The following is an 18290-nucleotide window of genomic DNA, read 5'->3' as shown; positions in this document are numbered from 1 at the left end:
GGGTAAAGGGCAGGCAGTGGACTGCAGCAGAAGTCACAGGGGGTCACCTCCCTCTGGCCTCCCTACCTCGACTCACCACCTGGTACTCTGCTGTGGCCTCCTGGGAGCAGAAGTCTCCCAAGCACCTGCAGAGAAGCGTGGCTCAGCAGGCCAAGAGGCAGTGGTGGAGCACAGCAAGTGGCTGCTTGTTCTGTGGGTTGAGTGCACGGTTTGGCGGAGGGAGGCCAGGGAGAGATGAGCTCCTGTGCCTGCTGCTGCCTCTGGCTGCCCCTGGCACCCACGCCCTGCCCCAAACAATCTCCCCTCCCATCCATAGGAGAGCTGGGGTGGCCACCACAGGACTCCCAAAAGCATGGGGTCAAGGGGGCAACCACCCCACCTCATCCTATGGCCAGGACAGCTCTGCCAATGGGGTAGCATTTTGACACCCCATCTGCCCTGTTTGGGAGACTGTCGAAACTGCTGTGGTTTTACAACTCCAGGGAAGCCACAGGTTGTTTTGCCCTGATTTGTCTAAGCAAGGGCAACACTAAATCCTCCACCCGGGGGGGTGTTTCCCTAGATGAGCTGTTAAAAATGACGGCACCTCTCCACTTGCGTTTGGCATCGAGACGCAAAAAAAAAAAAAACAAAAAAAAAAAAAAACACACCTAATTTTCAGCAGTGAGAAGTGCAAGTTGGTGACATTGGCCCCTCCAAGGTACATCAACTTAGCCACCACCCCAAGGTGGTTTGAACTCAGCCATCCCCCCCCCCCAAAAAAATCCAACACCCCAAAACAGCCTTACCCTCCCCCAGGCTCTCATAACTCTAACCCCATGCAGAAAGGATCCTTCACTCATAGCAAATGGATCCAGAGCTGGTTCCACATGACCTGCACCAGCCCTAAGCAAACAGCACAACTCGTCCTGTTTTTAACAAGTAACACACACACACACACACACTCACTCACTCTCTCTCAATCTTTTGCTCCTTCCATCCTTTGGTGTAGCTGGTCTTTTTAAGAAAACATTCGTAGTACTGTCCGTGTGCAAAACTGTGCCGTGGAGTAGTTTTTAGATGTTTGTAAAGCACAACAACAACAAAAAAATGTAAAAAAACCCTCTCCCCCTCCAAAATCAAGCGAACTAATAATTCAGCTGTGATCTTTGAGTTGTCCATTTTGTATAAAACAGAGTGATTACATATGACCGTTATTTTAAATGTCATGCTGGGGGAGGAAAAAAATCAAATGCAAACACACACGGTGCTGTGAATTACAAAAATAAAGGCAGCGTGTGAGTTCGTTTGGCTGGAAAAGGCATTTGCAGCCCCTGCTGACTCAGTGACAATTTTTTCCAGTGCTAGGAACTAATATTCCACAAAAATCAATGTAAAAAGCAAAAAAATATTAAAAAATTTGAAAAAACAAACCCACAGCTGTCTTGGAGTCTGTGATGGGGTGAGGGGAGGGTTTAGGGATGCTGGGAAATAAAGGGGTGCATGTCCCCATCTTGTTTGCACACCCACAGTGTACAGAAGTGGCGGGGAAGGACAGAGCTTATAAAAATAGTTAGCCAGATGCTGGATAAATTTCTCCCAGCCTCTGTTTCCACTAGATTCTGAGAGCAGAATCTTCAGAGTTGCACAATCACAGGCAAATCATTTTCATTTCCTAATCAGATTCCACTACCAACACAGTCAAGAAAAACATCCTGCAGTTGTTCCAAAGGAGAAAGGTAACAGGCGCTTCCCAGGCCCTGTTAGAGCCAGGGGAGTGGGAGGGAGGAAGCAGGAGAGGGCTTCCCACCATGCCTCTGAGCCAATCAACGAAGAGTACACATTCTAAACCCGGAACACACAGGCCAGGCCTCGCTAATTTCATCACCCCTTGTGCCCACTTACACTAAACCTTGCCCTAAGGGTTACAGGGAAATCTGGATCAGGTTGCTACTGTGCTACACCTCTGCTTTCCCTCCAGACTGTTAGCTCCCAATTGAGTTTTTATTGGGGAAGGTGTTAAAAGAGAAAGACCCAAGATTAGAATAACCTTGAGATCAAACAAACATGAAGTTGGGGTGGTGAGGTGAGAGTTCCAGCCCTAGCCGAGTTTCAAATGTTTCCCTGGGCTGCTTTTGAACCCAAGATCCCAGTCTTGTGCTTGAATGGAGAAGCAAAATGGCACCCTCCACCTGTAGGGGATGGAGAGGCAGATACCCACAGGTCATAATAACGACCGGTCTCTTTTCCGTTGCCCCACGCTGGACACCCTTACAAAATAAAGCAGAAATAATACAAGTAATGTGGAAACGATGCACCACCATTATTCTCCTTTGTCCAGAAAAGGGGGGAAACTCCTACTATATCTGCTGCCTCTGTGGATGCAGAGCTCCTAGCAAAAATGACTTTCACTCTCATTGGCCTTAAAAACGAGGGGGAAGGTGCCGGAGCCTATTTTAATTAAGAGCTAGAAACCCTTGCAGTTGTGCTCAGTCTTGCAGGTCCAGCCAGACATAGGAGGGGGAGTGAAGGTTTACTCTGGCTTGACCATCCTCCAGAACTATTAGCTCTGTTCTGATGAGAGGCCCAAATGGCACTCATGGCCACCCAAGGCAGGATCTTATTGGTGGAATCCTCATTGCTGCAGACAATACACCAGGGGACCCCCCCACCACAAACCAGTGTGCCTCAGTTTCCTCATTAACATAAAGCTGCTTTTGCCACCTGTGCAGCTGCACACACAGCCAAATCCAGAGGCACAACACCACTGCTTTCCAGTGTGATCGCATTCTTTTGCCGAGGGCTTTATTAACAACGCAAGGGCTTTTCCTACCACTTGACACACAAGACACTGAGCGTCCCAGAGTGTCTGTCGAGATTTTTGGGCATCCCCTCAACTTTAGAAAACGGGGCTGGCCAGGCTCACCCAGCTTTGCAGAAACAATTACCGTGAAAGCAGGTTTCAGCCCCCGTTAGGAGTGTGGGTGAACAACCCAACCCTCCTGCTACCTGAGCAGCAGAAGAGCTGGGGGTATTTCACGTGGCCAAACAAAAATACAAGTAATCCGCAGCCAAACACAGGAACTGGACAGTCTGGGGCTGGACCCAATGGACTCCTGGCAACCCCAAACAGCAAAGTTTTCCTTTATCAGCACGAGGCAGCTTTGCAAGACAGCAGGGCTCTGGATGTGGCCACCAGGTTATCCCAGAGTGTGAGCCAACGTAGCCCGACCCCCGAGTCCATCGCTGCTCTTCAGCGTCATCCCTGGCTGCTCAGTTTTGTCGCCATGTGCGGGTCATGCTTGGATCCCCCGAGGCACCCAGGACTCTGGTTCACGCTTGGGTTCTCCTCCCATTGCTGGGGGGTCTTGGCTTGGATGGAGAGGGCATGGACAGGTCCAGCCAGCTCAGCCTGGAGGATCTCATTCACCAGCCGGTGGCGCTGCAGCAGAGGCATGCCAGCGAAGCGCTGGCTGGCGATCACCACCTTAAAGTGGGTCTCGGAGCCCGGCGGCACGGCGTGCATGGCGCTCTCATTGTGCACCTCCAGGTGCACCGGCTGCAGGGCCTGCAGGAGCTTGGTGCGAATGGACGACTCCACCGGTTTCTCCTCCATGGTGGGACCGGATGAGGAGTACCCAAGGCTGGGGGCTGGCCGAGGGAGGGTTCGGAGAAGGGGAAGAAAACGGGCGGGGAGCATCCGGAGGGGGACAGCGTCCCAAGGCTGCAACAGAGTGTGTGTGGGGGGGAGATTGAGACAACATCCCCTGCACATCATCTGCCTACAGATTTGGATGGTAAAGAGCAGCTGTGCATGGAGAGGGGACAGCCTGCGAGCTGGAAGAGGAGCTCTGAGGCAAGAAGGGTGAGCATGAGACAACCTGGGGTTTGGGCTGGCGGGGGGGTGTTTCATACAGAGCAAGGGAAGAACCTGGGAGGGGGAGGCTGCATGCGGGTGAGTATTCTGCATGGAGAGCAGGCGGAGATCGCAGGTTTCCTGGAGAGAGGGGGAGCCCGGATTTGCAAATGGGGGACAATTTGCAGGCTGGAGGGAATGATCCTGCGTCTACATGGCGGGTTTGCAGGGGTGGGAGTTGCTTTAACCTGCATCCAATGCAGGGAAGCATTCCGGGGAGATCCTGGACTGACATGGGGGGGGGCGTGATTTGCATACAGGGCAGGGAACGAGCTTGGGTTTGCATGCGAGGGGGAGGATCGGGGCTCGCAGGAGGGTGGGGGGGAGGTGTCATTTGCAGACAATGAGTTTGTCCGCTTGGCGGGGGCAGAATCCCGGTTTGCAAAGGGGAGGGGCTCTCCCAGCCCCAGGCTTGGCTAACCCTCCCCACTTCAGCTGTCACCCCCACACCTACCCAGGCAGTCCCTGATGCAAACAGCGCCTGCCCTACCTGTGCCTCCCTGCCCCGCAGCCGCGCCGGCTCGCGCTTCGCTCTGCCTATGGCTCAGGCCACCCACCTCCCTGCAAGGCACTTCCAAGCAGAACTTGCACTGCATCCTGGGAAATGTAGTTCACGCAGAAAGACAGCGCGAGACAGAGAGACCGAGAGGACTACATCTCCCAGGAGGCCTTTCGCCAGCCCACCGGGAAGTCTCCCATGCCCGTTCTCCAGGTGCACTGTGGGAATTGTAGTTCTAGCTGCAATCGGCTCAGGGCACTCCCACAGCTCTATTGCCTCCACCTGGGCAGAATAGGTGGTGCAAGCCTGGGTGTCCCCTGGGGAAAGGATGGAGCCTGGTTGTTGACCCCATAAGAAAGGTCATACTGGGTCAGATCAAAGGTCCATCTAGCCCAGTGACCTGTCATCTGACAGTGGCCAATGCCAGGTGCGCCAGCGAGAACGAACAGAACATGTAATCTGCAAGGGAGCCACTTTGGCATCAGCCTCCCACAGGGCACCATGTGAGCATAAACTGGACCCTTTAGCTAGAGTTAGATTAAAATTATCCTATAAACCATTTTTTTAGAGGCAAAAAGTGAAGATCTGGCAATGCCAGAACACTTCCTGCACTGGGGCCATTCAGAAGTGCCACATATTTTAGTTTAGTAGTTTCTGAACAAAACAAAAGGTCGTTTTGCTTGTTTGAAGGTTTTGTCTTGAAATTTCCTCAAATTGTGTTTTGAAAAAAACAAACGGAAACGTTTAAAAATGATCAAAATTGTAACTTTTCATTTCAGGTGAAAGGAAACACCTTGGTCGACCCCAAACGATTTTTTAAATGTTCTGATTCCTTGAAAATTTTCAAAAAAAAATCAGTTTTGGTTCAACATTTCTTTTTCTTCCTTCCTTTCTTGCTTGTTTTCCTGGTCTTTCAGAAATTGCCAGCGACCTAAAAACATGTTATGCACACAACTCTCTCTCTGACTCTAAGGACAGAATGCTGCCATGTCAGTCTGGTAGCAAACTACACACATTTTAATGGGCAAAAATAAGCACCAGGGCTGATAGCCAAAGGTTTTCTCAGAGGTGCCCTTGTTCTGCTGGCCTGTCTGATCAGTAATCTAAAATCTCCCCACAGGGGGGAGCCAGAGCCTGCTAGTTTTACTTAAAGTCACAAGCCTGCACTCTAGAGATTCTCTCCAGCATCTGAGCCCACCTGAGGGATGAAGGGTTTAGCTAAACGAATCAGAACTGGGAACCACGCTGCTGCTTTCAACCCTGCTCCCAGGATAAACCCAGTGATGCGGCTGATGGAAACTAAAGCCTATTTTAGTTTTTGCTGCTAGGATCAGCTGGGTTTCTGCAAAGTTCAGACTTGCTTCATTGAAGGCATCCACACCAATGGGCCCGATTCTCACTTACTGTCTGCTTTAGACCCTCAGAGTTATTGAGGTGCCTAGTGCTCACTGAACTCTGTTGGTCTCTTTAAGGGTCCCTTTCGGCCCAAGGGGCAGGGACCCACGTGTACCTGTGTAACAATGATGGCATGCCCGTTTAGACCGCCTGAAGATTTAGCCCAGGGATCCAGCAACCCACAAAGTCCAGGGAACTTCCAATTCAGCTGCCACTTCTGTAGCTCGACCCTGACCTCCCTCCCCAGGAAAAGGGTGAATCAAACAACCCCGTTTCCCCAGACTGGAGCTGAGCAAATCCCACAGTGCACTAAACCTTCAGAGCTGGGCAGGTGGGGACTAGATTTGGGAGGGTACTTGTTTGCAGGGAGCTTACCGCTCCCCAAGACAGAGTTCCCTGCCCATGCTGACCTTCCCCCGTCTGCACCCCACTAGCCCTTGATACTCATGGGCCGGATGGGAACTGACGAGGGTCGCGTGCCTCCCAGATCAGGCCCTCCTGCTGATTTTTGGCCTGAATTGATGGACAGGAAGCAAAGACCAGGAATGCCACACCTCCCCCATACCCTGCCTCTCAGCCAAAGCCTCTAATCCCCTTTAATTATGAGCTAGCTCAGAGCCAGGGCCTCCAGCGTCTACTGGCACATCGCATTGGGCCTTGTGGGCAGGTCAGTCCCTTGACCCAGGGGCTGGAGGGGTAAGTAATCTGAGCCGGAGACCAGGTGTGTGTCAGAGGGGCAAGGACCTGTCCAGATGAGCTCCCCTTTTGCTCCATTCCTTTTGATGAATTCAACCGCTCCCTCTCTGCCACCCCCAGGTGAGGCCATGGTACGGGCCTCCCTCCGGGCTTGAGCGGCAGCTGTGGCGCGCCTGTTACAGCCTGTGGTCTCGAGCCCCTTGTGCTTTTAGCTCTGGGGATTCCCTGGTCTCGCCCTGCCGTGTGCTACTGCAGTGGGAAGAGACGAGCCCAGATGTGGGTGGGTAGGGAATGCTCCTGTGAGTGGCTTCCTGACCCCTTTAATGCACGGCGGAGATCTTTCACCGCCTGCTGCCTTTCGACGCCCCCCCCTCCCACCTCCACTGCATCCCCTCCCACTGACATAAAAGGGCCTTGTCAGGCAAGGAGGGTAGGGCCCAGGGGTCAGCAGCCTTTCCAACGCAGAGTGCCGAATGTGACCTCTAGGTTCAGTCCCAGTGTCGGTGAGCCCTTTAAAAAGTCACTAATTGTCCTACTTACAGCAGCTTCACTAATAAATAAAGGAAGCTGCAGAGCTTTACTGTTTTGGGGGGTGGTTGGCAGCATTAGCTGGGCTTTTGTTAATCCACAGGCAGCCTGGCTTTAAGCTCCTGGCCACATGGGGAGGAGGTGCGGGGCTGAGCTCCCACCTCACATGCTGATGAAAATTGGCTCACGTGCCATTCTTGGCACCCGCACTGGGGGCGTTGCTAAACTCTGCTGTAGGCAGCTGTCCCTCAGCCATGGTGTAGGGTAAAATCAGGCATCCTCCTGGAATCATCAGGGTTAGGTGCTGGATGCTGTCTTAGATCCTGTCTAACTCATCCCTATTAGGTACCAGCCCAGCTACATTCTCTAGCAGCTGGTCCATTAATGCCTTTTTCAGATTTTTCTGATTGTCTTTCCTGCCCACCAGGTTCCTGCTCATTTTTTCCATCTGTGTGTGGAATAAATTTTGTTATATGCACCGAGGCACATGCAGATATGTGCCACCAATAGAAACACAGGCTGCCAGCTGCAGGCACTCTGCCAATCAGTTGAATGGCATTTGAATCTCTCCTGGGTGGCTCCCCAAGCGTTCAGCTGACAGGTAACAATGCTTCCCACCCTGTCTCCTGCTCTGTTGTGTCCACCCTTGCTGGGTTAGTGAAGTACCGTGCTCTTTCCTATCACTTTTCAGCTGGAGAGCTCAAAGTGCTTTCCTGAGGAGAGCCGTGGCATTATCCCTGTTTCAAAAATAGGGCAACTGAGGTGCAGGGTGTGGAAGTGACTTGCCCAAGGTCAAGTGTCAGGGCAGTGTCAGAGCAAGGAAGGGCACCCAGGTTTCCTGGCGTGCCGGCCAGTTTGCTGTCCCCTAGGCCAGGTCTGGGTAGGTGGAAGGGTGAATTCTTCAGTCTCTCCCACACAGGGTTAGCTAAGAGGGGCATCATTAGCAGCCTTATTTACTAAGCTGGTAATGAACCCAGGCAAGCTGGCCAAGGGAGTTGAGTGGGGGTGGGTGGCGGGGGGGGGGGGGGGCGCAAGGGGGCTGATCAGTAGCCTTTGGCCTCCCCAGGCCTGCAGGAGGCTCGAGGTTGTGTTCACAGCTCTCTGCTCAGAAGGAATGTGTCCACCCGGCAGTCAGACCTCAGCCTCATGATCAGCAGATGTTGGGGTCAAGGGAGTCAAGACAAATAACGCCGGGAGATGAGACAAGGACGGGGGAAGGGAGGACGGATATGTGCCTGGCAGCTTGGCAGTGCCTGGGCATGAGTGTCACGCTGCAGAGCCTGGCACAAAGGGGTGTGGGTGCATCTGCACACAGATGTGTGCCGGCCTCACTGTTGCACACCAGCAGGTGTCACGTACGGGTGAGTGTGTGCACGCCTGTGCAGCGTACACAGGCACACTCACGAGTGTTCAGGTGTACCTGGGTGCATGGTCATTTCAGAGCAGGTGGGTGTGGAAATGTGTCCATCACACACGCCCGTGCATTTGCACGGGGCTGGGCATACTGGCCAGCGTGCACACATTGGCCCTCGGTCTGCAGGGGCATGGTTTCAAGGCCAGGCACGCAGGCCCTCTCTGAGAATGACACAGGCCTGGGCCGCTTGGAGCTTAGAGGCCCCAGCCTCAGGCCCCAACGTAGCTAACGGCCCATCCACAGGGTGATGCTAAAATCAACAGGCTATATGCAAATGACCACTGGAGCCGTTTATTTACTAAGCTCAGTCGCGATTCCGAGAGCACGTATGTAAAAAACGTGACTTCAATCGTGCGCTTGAGCACTGGAGCTGGGCTTTTCCGGCGCTGTTGGGCGCACCCAGCTCTCCGCCCAGGTGTGCTCGGGAGGGGCAGGTTTGGGGAATGAGTGCGGGAGTTGGGAACCCTTTCACCCCACTTCACCCCGTTGCAGGCCGCGGGGGCAGTGCCACTGAAAGCCCCTGGGCCTCTGGTCGCTGTGGGACCTTTTCATCCAGGCCCCTTTTCCACACTCCCATTGTAACTGCCCCTGCTCCCTCCTGCACCTGCCATTCAGTGCCCCTGGGGGGATCCAGGCAGCCTCAGACAGGCCCATTCTTCTCCTGGATTAAGGGTCAGCCTGCTGCGGGTGAGCCCGTGCCGTGGGGGCTGGCCTGCCTTGTTGGGGCGGCGTGCCTGCCAGCCGGAAGACAAAGCCCCAGCGGGGCAGGAGCCAGGTCTGTTACTAAGGGACGCCGGGATTAAGGGTTGAGTTAAAAAATCCTGTAGTGGCCCAGGCTGCTCTGTGGGCAAACAAGGGGCTCGGAGGAGTGGCTGGTGGGGCAGGGGGGCTTCCTGTGCCAGATCAGGTGCGGCCCTGCCGGTCAGCTCGCCTCACTCCCTGCTCTGACGGCTGCAACCACTAGGCCTTCCCCCCACACCTCCCTTGACCACATGCTCCATATTGGACCTGTGTGCTCCCCAGCCTGGTGCAGCAAATGGGACTAACTGGCCAACCCCCTGTCGCACTGCAGCGGACTGGACTAACGCACACACACACACACACACCCTGCCCCAACCAGACTATTGCAGGGATCAGACCAACAAGCGCTGCCCCTCGCTGCAGTGTATCGGACCGTCACACCCCTGTAACGCACAGCACTGGAAGACCCTCTTCCCTAGCACATTGCACTGGATCAGGCCCATGGAACAACGCTCCCCCTCAATCTGCTGCACTGGATCACATCAGTGAGCCCTTCTGCCCCCCCGCCCCCCGTCCAGTGCACTGGAGTGAACCAATGAATCTGCCCCAACCAGCTGCACTGGATCAGACCAATGCATTGTACTGGGTAGGGCCAAGGAACCCCTACAAGTCACTGCACTGGATCAGACCCGCCCACTGCATGGCACACATCTGCTCTCAGGGCTTCTTACCAGGGAACCCTGGAGCCGAGCCAAGTTCATCCCTCCCTAGTTCTCTTCTCTTGCACTTCTGTTTTCCTGCCCATTTCAGTTCCTGCCCAAGGAAGGAGGAAAGAAGCCAAGACTTGAGCTGTCCCGTTGTTCTGTGTTCGTGCAGCCCCGAGCACCGCAGGGGCCTGGTGCAGAGGTTGGATTCCCCGGCACAGACTTAATGTGGATCAGAAATAATAACCACTCCCCTGGCTGGCAGGGGAGGAGGGCACCATCCCCTGGCTCCTAACAGCTGGTGGGGCTGATGCTTTTTCACACGAGGGCCTCCCATCTTAAGTGTGTGTCATGTCTGAGCACCCCTGCCTGCATCTATGCCAATGTCAGTCAGTACTGGGTTGCTCCGGTCAGACAGGTGTGTGCGTAGGGTGCAGGGGACACAGGTTTCATCCTTGGCTCTACTCTGGAGGTCCTTTGTGGCCTTGGATATGTCCCTTGGCCTCTCTGTGGCTCACCTTGGAAATGCTGCCTTAGCGCTCAGATCTTATGGTGATGAATTTCAGAGCCTAAAGGGGTCACAATCAGGGGTCCCTGTAATCTGAGTGCTTGGGAAACCACCCGGGGACATTCAGCTGCCACCCAGCTAATCAGTAGAGTGCTGGCAGCTTGTGTTTCTATTGTGGTGCACACCTGCATGTCTTGGTGCACGTAACAAAATTTATTCCACCCACGGATAGAAAAAGTTAGCGGGAACACTGGCCACAACAGCATCTGTTCTGACCTCCTGCAAGCCACCGGCCACCAGCACTCTCACACTAAACCCAACCATTGAAATTAGACCCCAGACATCAGGAGATTAGCTCGCACTGTGCTGCAGGCAGAGAACAGATGGGACAGAGACTCTCCCCGTGCCCAAGTTTCTCTGCAGTGCCTGGGAAATGATTAAGTGACGTACACCCAGGTAATCCTGGCAAGTCACTTGCACCTTGTGCTGTACAGGAGGCAAAACCACCCCCCAACCCAGATTTCTTCCAATGCAACCTGGGAGAAATTCCTCCCTGCCCCCAGCCATGGTGATCAGTTATGCCCCCAGCTGTGGACAAGACCCAGCCACCTCAGAGGCCTGGCCTTCCTCGTCCAACCTCCCACCTCCAGCCATGGCCATCCTGCAGAATTCAAAGGCAGGAAAGGGGCCGAAGGAGGCAAATGCCTGCTTTAAAACCCCTTTTACGCCGCTGGACTGGTGCTCTGCCATGCATAAACATCCAGCCCAGAAACTGTCCCATTCACTCATTGGCACTGTAAGAGCATCGCTGCCCTGAGTGTGTGATTAACACTGGGGAGCCTCCTGATCAAACCGGGCCATGGCTGGGTTGTAACTGACTCGTGTCACAGGCACTGGGACCCTCACATGCAGCCATGCAATGCAAGGAGGCGCGATAGTACAGCAGTGACCATGGTGGGATAACTGTACTGGGGGTGGGGGACTCATCTCAATTCCTTCCCAGAATTGTTAATCTGTCTCCACGGGCAGCCAGAAACCTGTGTGGAGGGGGCAAGTGGTTTGGGAGCTGGTTTTCTGCATTCGCCGACGTGTGTCCTGAAACAACATCTGCTGCAGGAACCAGGGAAGCAGCAAACAGTTCTCTCCTCTTCTGTGCATTTCTCTCACCCCGTCTGGTGGTGTGGGACCCTTGCACAGTTGACTGGTATCCCCGGGGGGAGTGGCAGCCGCTCCTTCAAAGGGTGCTCAATGAGATGTAAGCACACACCCAGCATACAGGATGCTCCCTCACCCCGGTGTGCTATGTGTGGTCTCAGCAGAGTACATGGGCAGGGGCTGGAGGGGGAGTCTGTATATGAGAATATGCTCATGTGCATGGATAAGCATGTGCATTTGTGCCACGCATGTGTGTGCCTCCATGTACTCTGTGGCTGGATGTGGGCATGTGTGTGCACAGCTCTATGGCTATATTCATACACAGATGTGCACCAATGTTCCCTGTATTATTTTTCCCCATTCAAGGGTGGAATAAATTTTGTTCTGCGCACCAAGGCATGTGCAGATGTGCACCACCCATAGGAACATATGCTGCTGGCTGTGGGCGCTCTGCCAATTAGCTGGATGGCACCTGAATCTCTCTGTGTAGCCACCCAAGCGCTCCGCTTCCAAAGAACATGGGCATGCACCTGCACAGGCAAACAAGCAGACATGCAGAGGTTCACATGCCTGGGCATAGGGGTGTGCTGGCTAATGTGAATTCAAAGTGACTCTATTTAAATCCCCTCCTCCTAGTTCCAGCCACGAAACCTTCAGACACGAAGGACCAGAGTTCCACAAGCACCCAGCACGTCGGGGACTTTCTTGGGGTGGGGGGGGATGAGCTTCAGAAAATGTGGCCCATTTGGCATGCTCTCCCGCTGTGCGATTTGCGATGGGCTCCCACCTCCCACCCGCCTTCCCCGTCTCTTCCCCACAGCCCCCCAGGGCAGGGTGTGTGTGCTGTGCGGGGAGATGACCCTGTGGCCTGACCTCACACATCCCCGGCTCTGGAAAGGGCATTAACCTGTCACGTGCTGTAACGCCAGGTGTTCGCAGGGCAGGGGGTGCCAAGGTGGAATTGCTTCTTGGGAGAGCCGGTGTGAGAATCATAGACTACTCCAACGGGAAGGGACCTTGAAAGCTCATTGAGTCCAGTCCCCTGCTCTCCTGGCTGGTCCAAGCACCAGCTCGATTACCCCTGCGTCTCAGCAGCGCCCAGACTCCTCACTCAGGCTTCATGGGTCAGCAGGGCACCCCTAAGATCTTGTAGGCATCACAGTGTCTGAGTGACTTACCCAAGAGTCCCAGGGCTCTACAACCTGTGGCTCCTTAACGACTTCTTTGTGGCTCCCCAAACTAAAAACAAAAACAAAAAGAAAAAACAAAAAAACCGCTTCTGATTATTTTCAATAAATTACGAATATCTAAAAGCCCAACAACGAACAACTCCTACCAGAATAGCAAACGGGGTGTGATCTCGAAGCATTGGCTAACTCCCCCTTTAACATGTGCAGTGCATTATGGGATATGATACCGTATCTGAGAGGGAGCCGAGTTAGTTCGTATCTTCAAAAACAATAAGAAGTCCTGTGGTACCTTTTAGACTAACTGATATTTTAGAGCGTAAGCTTTCACGGGCGAAGACCTGCTTCATCAGGTGCATGACTCATGACTCACGTATCTGATGAAGTGGGTCTTTGCCCGTGAAAGCTTATGCTCCAAAATATCAGTTAGTCTGTAAGGTGCCACAGGACTGCTTATTGACACTGTATCTGTGTTTTGATGGTGTTGCTAATATAATCTTGATTTTGAAAAGGAAGTGGCAGCACGGCTGCTGTGAAGGGCAACAGGCATTGTAAGAAAAAACCTGAACTTACTAGGAAATAAAATGGGCCCCGTTAATGTGGGGTTGGAATGGCTTCCAAACAGAGGCAAACCGAAAATGAAAACCCAGTCCTTCACTTTTCTATTGCATTCGTCTGGGCTCCCTTTATAACTCATTTGCAATGAGAAATTCACCACCAACAAAAAGTGCAACCTTGAGAGAGTGTGTGAAAAGTTTGCCAACGTCCTGCAGGAAACACGTGTCTCATTACAAATCATCGCGTGCGCTGTTCTTAAAATAGGGGTCACAAGGTGTACAGTTTGACGTTATGTATTAAGGAGCATTTTGTATACACAGGCCTGGTGGCTCTTGAATTATTGAATTCTTTTACTGAATTTGAAAAAAATGTGGCTCTTCATGCTATTTTGGTTGCTGACCCCTGCCCCAGACCATGGCAGGGGTGAGAGCAGAGCCTAGTTCTCGCAAGCACTGGGTGGTTGCCCTAGTGGCAAAGGTGGAACTCGGCACACAGGCTTGTCCTGTGTATGCTACTACATGTAACGTTATCAGTGCTGCTCACTGGGCATCTAAGCTGATAACTAGAATTGGGCCAACATTTTCCCACATTTTTTTGCGCAGGGGAAGGGGGAGAGACAGAAAATGGCTTTTCAATTAGACGGAATTTACTTTTATTTTAAAAAGTCTGTTTTCCTTGAAAATGTTCAGGTTTTCCTAAAAAGGGACAACAGTGAGGTGTGGATGGCAGAGCCAGGCACAATGCTGGGGCCAGGTGGGAGCCAAGCTCCCAGGTATTGGAACGGGAGCTCAGTGGCGGATTCACATCAGGGTCAAAGGGGGCCGTTGTCCCAGAGCCTCCAGGAGGGAGGGGCCCCAAGGCTCCACAGCTCTCTTGTGTTTGAACACCTCACTTGAGTTCACTTGCATGGAACAAAAGAAAGGAGTCATGTCATTCTTATTTTAAAATTAATCCAAGTGTCATTTTATTATGCATCATGGCTGTGTCTATTTTGAAATAGCGCTTCCACACACAATACAGCCTATTTCAGATTAAAGCCCTTTGCTGTACTATGGCTTATTTCAAAACAGCCCCTATTCCCTGTCTGCTCAGCTCCTATTTCAAAAGTGGTGCTAGTCCTCCTACGGGCTCTTTCTACACTCACCCCTGCCTTTTGAAAGGGGGAGGCTAATGAGACATTTTGGCAGATGCTAATGAGGTGCTGCCATGAATATGAGGTGCCTCATTAGCATAATGCCCGCTGCGGCGATTCAAACGTGCAGCTTTCAAATTGTGCGCCACCCGTGTAGACAGGGGTCTTTCGAAAGGAGCCCCCATTCTTCAAAAGCCCCTCTTGCTAAAACCAAATAGGAATAAGGGGCTTTCAAAGGCTGGGGGGTCCTTTTGAAAGGCTCCCATCTACATGGGTGGTGCGAAATTCAAAAGCGGCACTTCCGAATTGCCGGGGCCGGCATTATGCTAATGCGTATTCCAGGCAGCGCCTCATTAGCACCTGCCGAAGTGGCTGACTGGGGGCTGGCATTGCCGTCTCAACAGGGATGATAGACAGGCGGGAGGACAGGCTGCAGAGGGCCTTGAAAGTGGAGACAGTAATCATCCCTAACTCTTCTCCAGTGCAGATCTCAAAATACTTTACCCAGAAGGGCAACGTCATTATCCCCATTGTACAGATGGGAAGACTGAGGCAGAGGACAGGCTGTGTCTTGCACAAGATCATCTAGAAGGCCAAGAGCGAAGCTAAGCTGGAATCCTGTGGGTGCGACTTCTCCCAGCGCCTTGGGATGGGATGCAACACTGGGGCTTTGCTTTGCTTTCTTCCCTAGGGATGTGGGGGGGAATCACACAAGCAATCACTGCAGAATGACTCCAGTCATTTATTGGTCCCAAGTCTCAGCTAACATCCTCCGCGTGTGGCCACTGCTGAGAGACACCCATTCCCTGCTTCTGTTTCCACCGTCTCTCCCAGCACATCCTCCCCGTAACCCTGCTGCCCCAGCTCTGCCAGTGCTGAGATTTTTAGGATCCATCTGACCACTCGTTGACCCCACATTTGACACCCCTCCCTCCCGGCCCTGGCGGAGGAGAGAACAGCTAGGGGTCAGCAGGGTCGAGCTGCTGCTAAAACTGTCCTCCAAAATCATTCCGCCTGCCAGAAAGTATCAAAGCGACAGGGACCGGGCGACCCCCGGAGCAGGGCAGGGTGAATGGCTGCAGTGTTTGCTCTCTGGGGGAGGGTTGCACGGGGTTAATAGAGTCTGGCCATATGTGCTACAAATGTTCATTAAGTACTTAACCAACTGGAGGAGCAGCAGGTTTGTCTGGGGTTTTGTCTCAAGCCGGATCCCGTTGGGCCAGGACAATTTGTGGGGTGGCGAAAGAGCCCTGGCCTCAAAGGAATCCACCGGTGAACATGGGCTCCAGAGGAGAGCAAAGTGAGAGGGTTAGCAGAATCCCCTGCCCCTTTTTGCCTCCCCATCAAACAGCCACTGCAGGGCTGTGACCTGCTCTGGCCCTGAATCCTCCCCTTGCGCCCCCATCCCAAACCCAGCACCAGGCAGAATATCTCCAGCGTCGTTAGCAGATACCCTCAATCACATTATTACCTCCTGAGCTTGGCCGGGGGATTGGAGCCACTAGATCGTTCACAGCTCAACTCTTCCAAAGAGGCGTCTGATTGGTTCCCGACATCGCCATTCTGGGGTGGGGGGGAAGGTTGACAACTGAAGACCAGTGTTCCCTGTAAGCTGAGGACTTGGGTGGCTGCCCAGAAGAGAAACCCGGATGCTGCCCAGCTGATTAGCAGCATGTGCGTCTCAGTGGTGCACATCTTTACATGAGTTTGGTGCGTATAACAAAATTTATTCTGCACACGGATGGAAAAATTTATAGGGAATGCCACACCCTGCTCCCTGCAGTACAGCATCCCCTTGTGCTGCGCTGGGGCCGTGAGGCAGCACTGGTTCAGAGGGGACAGCACGTCTGCTGCATTCTGCAGCTCTTGAGTTAATTACGATTATATGAATTAGCATAGGGCCCCCACGGTGCTAGGTGCTGTACAGACACAGAGACAGGCCATGCCCCAAAGAGTGGACAGTCAGTGGAGGCGAAGGGGGAAATTCTAGGAAACAATGAGATTATACTGGCAGGCAGCACACACTGCACACTAATCCTTGTCTTGTGTTTGCAGGCAACGTAGCAGCTCTTTGGTGGCGGTTTTTTGGGGGGGCACCTCCCAGGAGTGAGGGGAGAGCCGGAGAAAGCCCAAAGGGGCTTTGCTTGGCAATGTAACAATGGGGACTGGGGGCTGGTATTGCCGTCTCAACAGGGATGATAGACAGGCGGGAGGACAGGCTGCAGAGGGCCTTGAAAGTGGAGACAGTAATCATCCCTAACTCTTCTCCAGTGCAGATCTCAAAACACTTTACCCAGAAGGGCAACGTCATTATCCCCATTGTACAGATGGGAAGACTGAGGCAGAGGACAGGGCTGTGTCTTGCACAAGGTCGCCGAGAAGGCCAAAAGCAAAGCTAGGCCTGAACCTTATCTCCTGAAGTCCTGTCCAGTGCCCTACCCATTGATCTGGTAGAGAAGGGCAGGGCCCTGTTGCTCTCTCCTCCTGCCACAGACCCATCCTGGTTAGCATCTGCAGGCTTAAGCCTGATGGGTGGAGAGTGGGAGGGTTAGGTCTCCTGCCCATGCACATGCCAGCAATAATTAGCAGGGCCAGTGACAATCGTCCAGGGGGACATAGGCAAAGAAATCCCAGCCAAGCAAACCTGGCCTGGCCTCTTGCTCCCGCAATACCCCTGCAGCCTATTAGCTGGAAATCCGCCCACCAGCTGGCCTCTAACGCTGTACCTGCCTGATCAGATTTTTTCACTCCTGCCCAACCAGAATGATGGAGCATTGACTGGCTCACCTGGGACCAGGATTGCAAGGTGACACGGACAGGAGGTCACATATGCACAAGCACACACATAAACTCTTGTATACCTTTGCATGTATACCCACTACGCACCCATGCACCCACACACATGGGTGTGTATACACACACAAACACACACACACGAATGCACACTCCCCTACATGTGCAATCACATATGCACACTCGATATGCACACACAGTCCTATGAATACACTCTTACAGGCTGTCTCCCACCGTCACCCTGTCCAGACCAGCCAGCTGAGCTTTCCCCACTAAAAAGAATGAAAAACCCAACCTCGGTTCTCAGTCACACTTGGTCTCTGTCAGCGCCAAGCGTTCTTAAAGCTGACAGATACAACCTGTGCCCACACAGATGCCTTCTCAGACGGCTTAAAGGCTTTGCCCCCCCCCGAGCACAGGCGGTTGGATCTGGAGCAGCAGGTTGAGCCTCTCTAGTCTGGCACTCTCTAGTCCTGCAACATCCATAATCCGGCATGATTTTAGTTAGCTGGATGACCACTTATCAGAGGTGTGGCCAAGTTTCCTGTGGTCCCATAAAGTTTGTTTCCAGCCACCAGCCCTGGCTCTCAGTGTTCTGTGCTGTTATTTAGCTGTAATTTACCCTTAAATGTCTTCCAAGAGCCCAGAGGGGTCGCCATGTTCGTCTGCAGCTTCCCAGAAAAAAACAAAAAAAAAAAAGCAAAAAGCAAAAAGAAAACCCAAGCAGTCTTGTAGCACCCTAAAGACTAAAAGGTCTATTTGTTAGGTAATGAGCTTTCGTGGGTAAGAAAGTCTGAGCCACAAAAGCTCATTACCTAATAAATAAAATTGTTAGTCTTTAAGGTGCTAAAGTTTTGTCCCCCAAGAGCCCAGTAAGCAGTGGAAGTATTGGCAATGCTGCTACATAATACTGACCCCCCGTCGTTTGGCATATTCTCTGGTTTGGCACCGATCACGTCCCAAGGGTGCCTGACTGGAGAGGTTCAACCTGTACTGTTTTGTGGCTTCTCTGCTTCCTACGGGTCATAGAGGACCATGGGCACTGAGAGTAAAGTAGGGCAGCCCTGAGGCATAGATAGATCAAT

At 52.9% G+C, this 18290-nt stretch overlaps 1 protein-coding gene across 1 annotated transcript; it reads right to left on the bottom strand.

The window, feature by feature from the left end:
• Positions 1 to 768: 768 nt before the first annotated feature.
• On the bottom strand, positions 769 to 4473 carry BOLA1 (bolA family member 1). Its single transcript, XM_074980690.1, has 2 exons — positions 4386 to 4473; positions 769 to 3703 (listed from the first exon to the last, which is right to left on the bottom strand). Exon 2 carries the CDS (start codon positions 3677 to 3679, stop codon positions 3239 to 3241), a length of 441 nt encoding a protein of 146 aa, XP_074836791.1. The 5' UTR covers positions 3680 to 3703; positions 4386 to 4473; the 3' UTR covers positions 769 to 3238.
• Between the last annotated feature and the right edge of the window lie 13817 nt (positions 4474 to 18290).

Source organism: Carettochelys insculpta, chromosome 30, assembly GCF_033958435.1.
Source record: "Carettochelys insculpta isolate YL-2023 chromosome 30, ASM3395843v1, whole genome shotgun sequence".
Taxonomy (NCBI): Eukaryota; Metazoa; Chordata; order Testudines; family Carettochelyidae; genus Carettochelys; species Carettochelys insculpta.
The sequence above is the reverse complement of the archived record's forward strand: the minus strand, read 5'-3'. Positions and strand labels throughout refer to the sequence as shown.

What these genes read in the sequence shown, in the direction of transcription:
- BOLA1 (XM_074980690.1), bottom strand. Translation starts at nt 3,679, where the DNA reads ATGCTCCCCGCCCGTTTTCTTCCCCTTCTCCGAACCCTCCCTCGGCCA.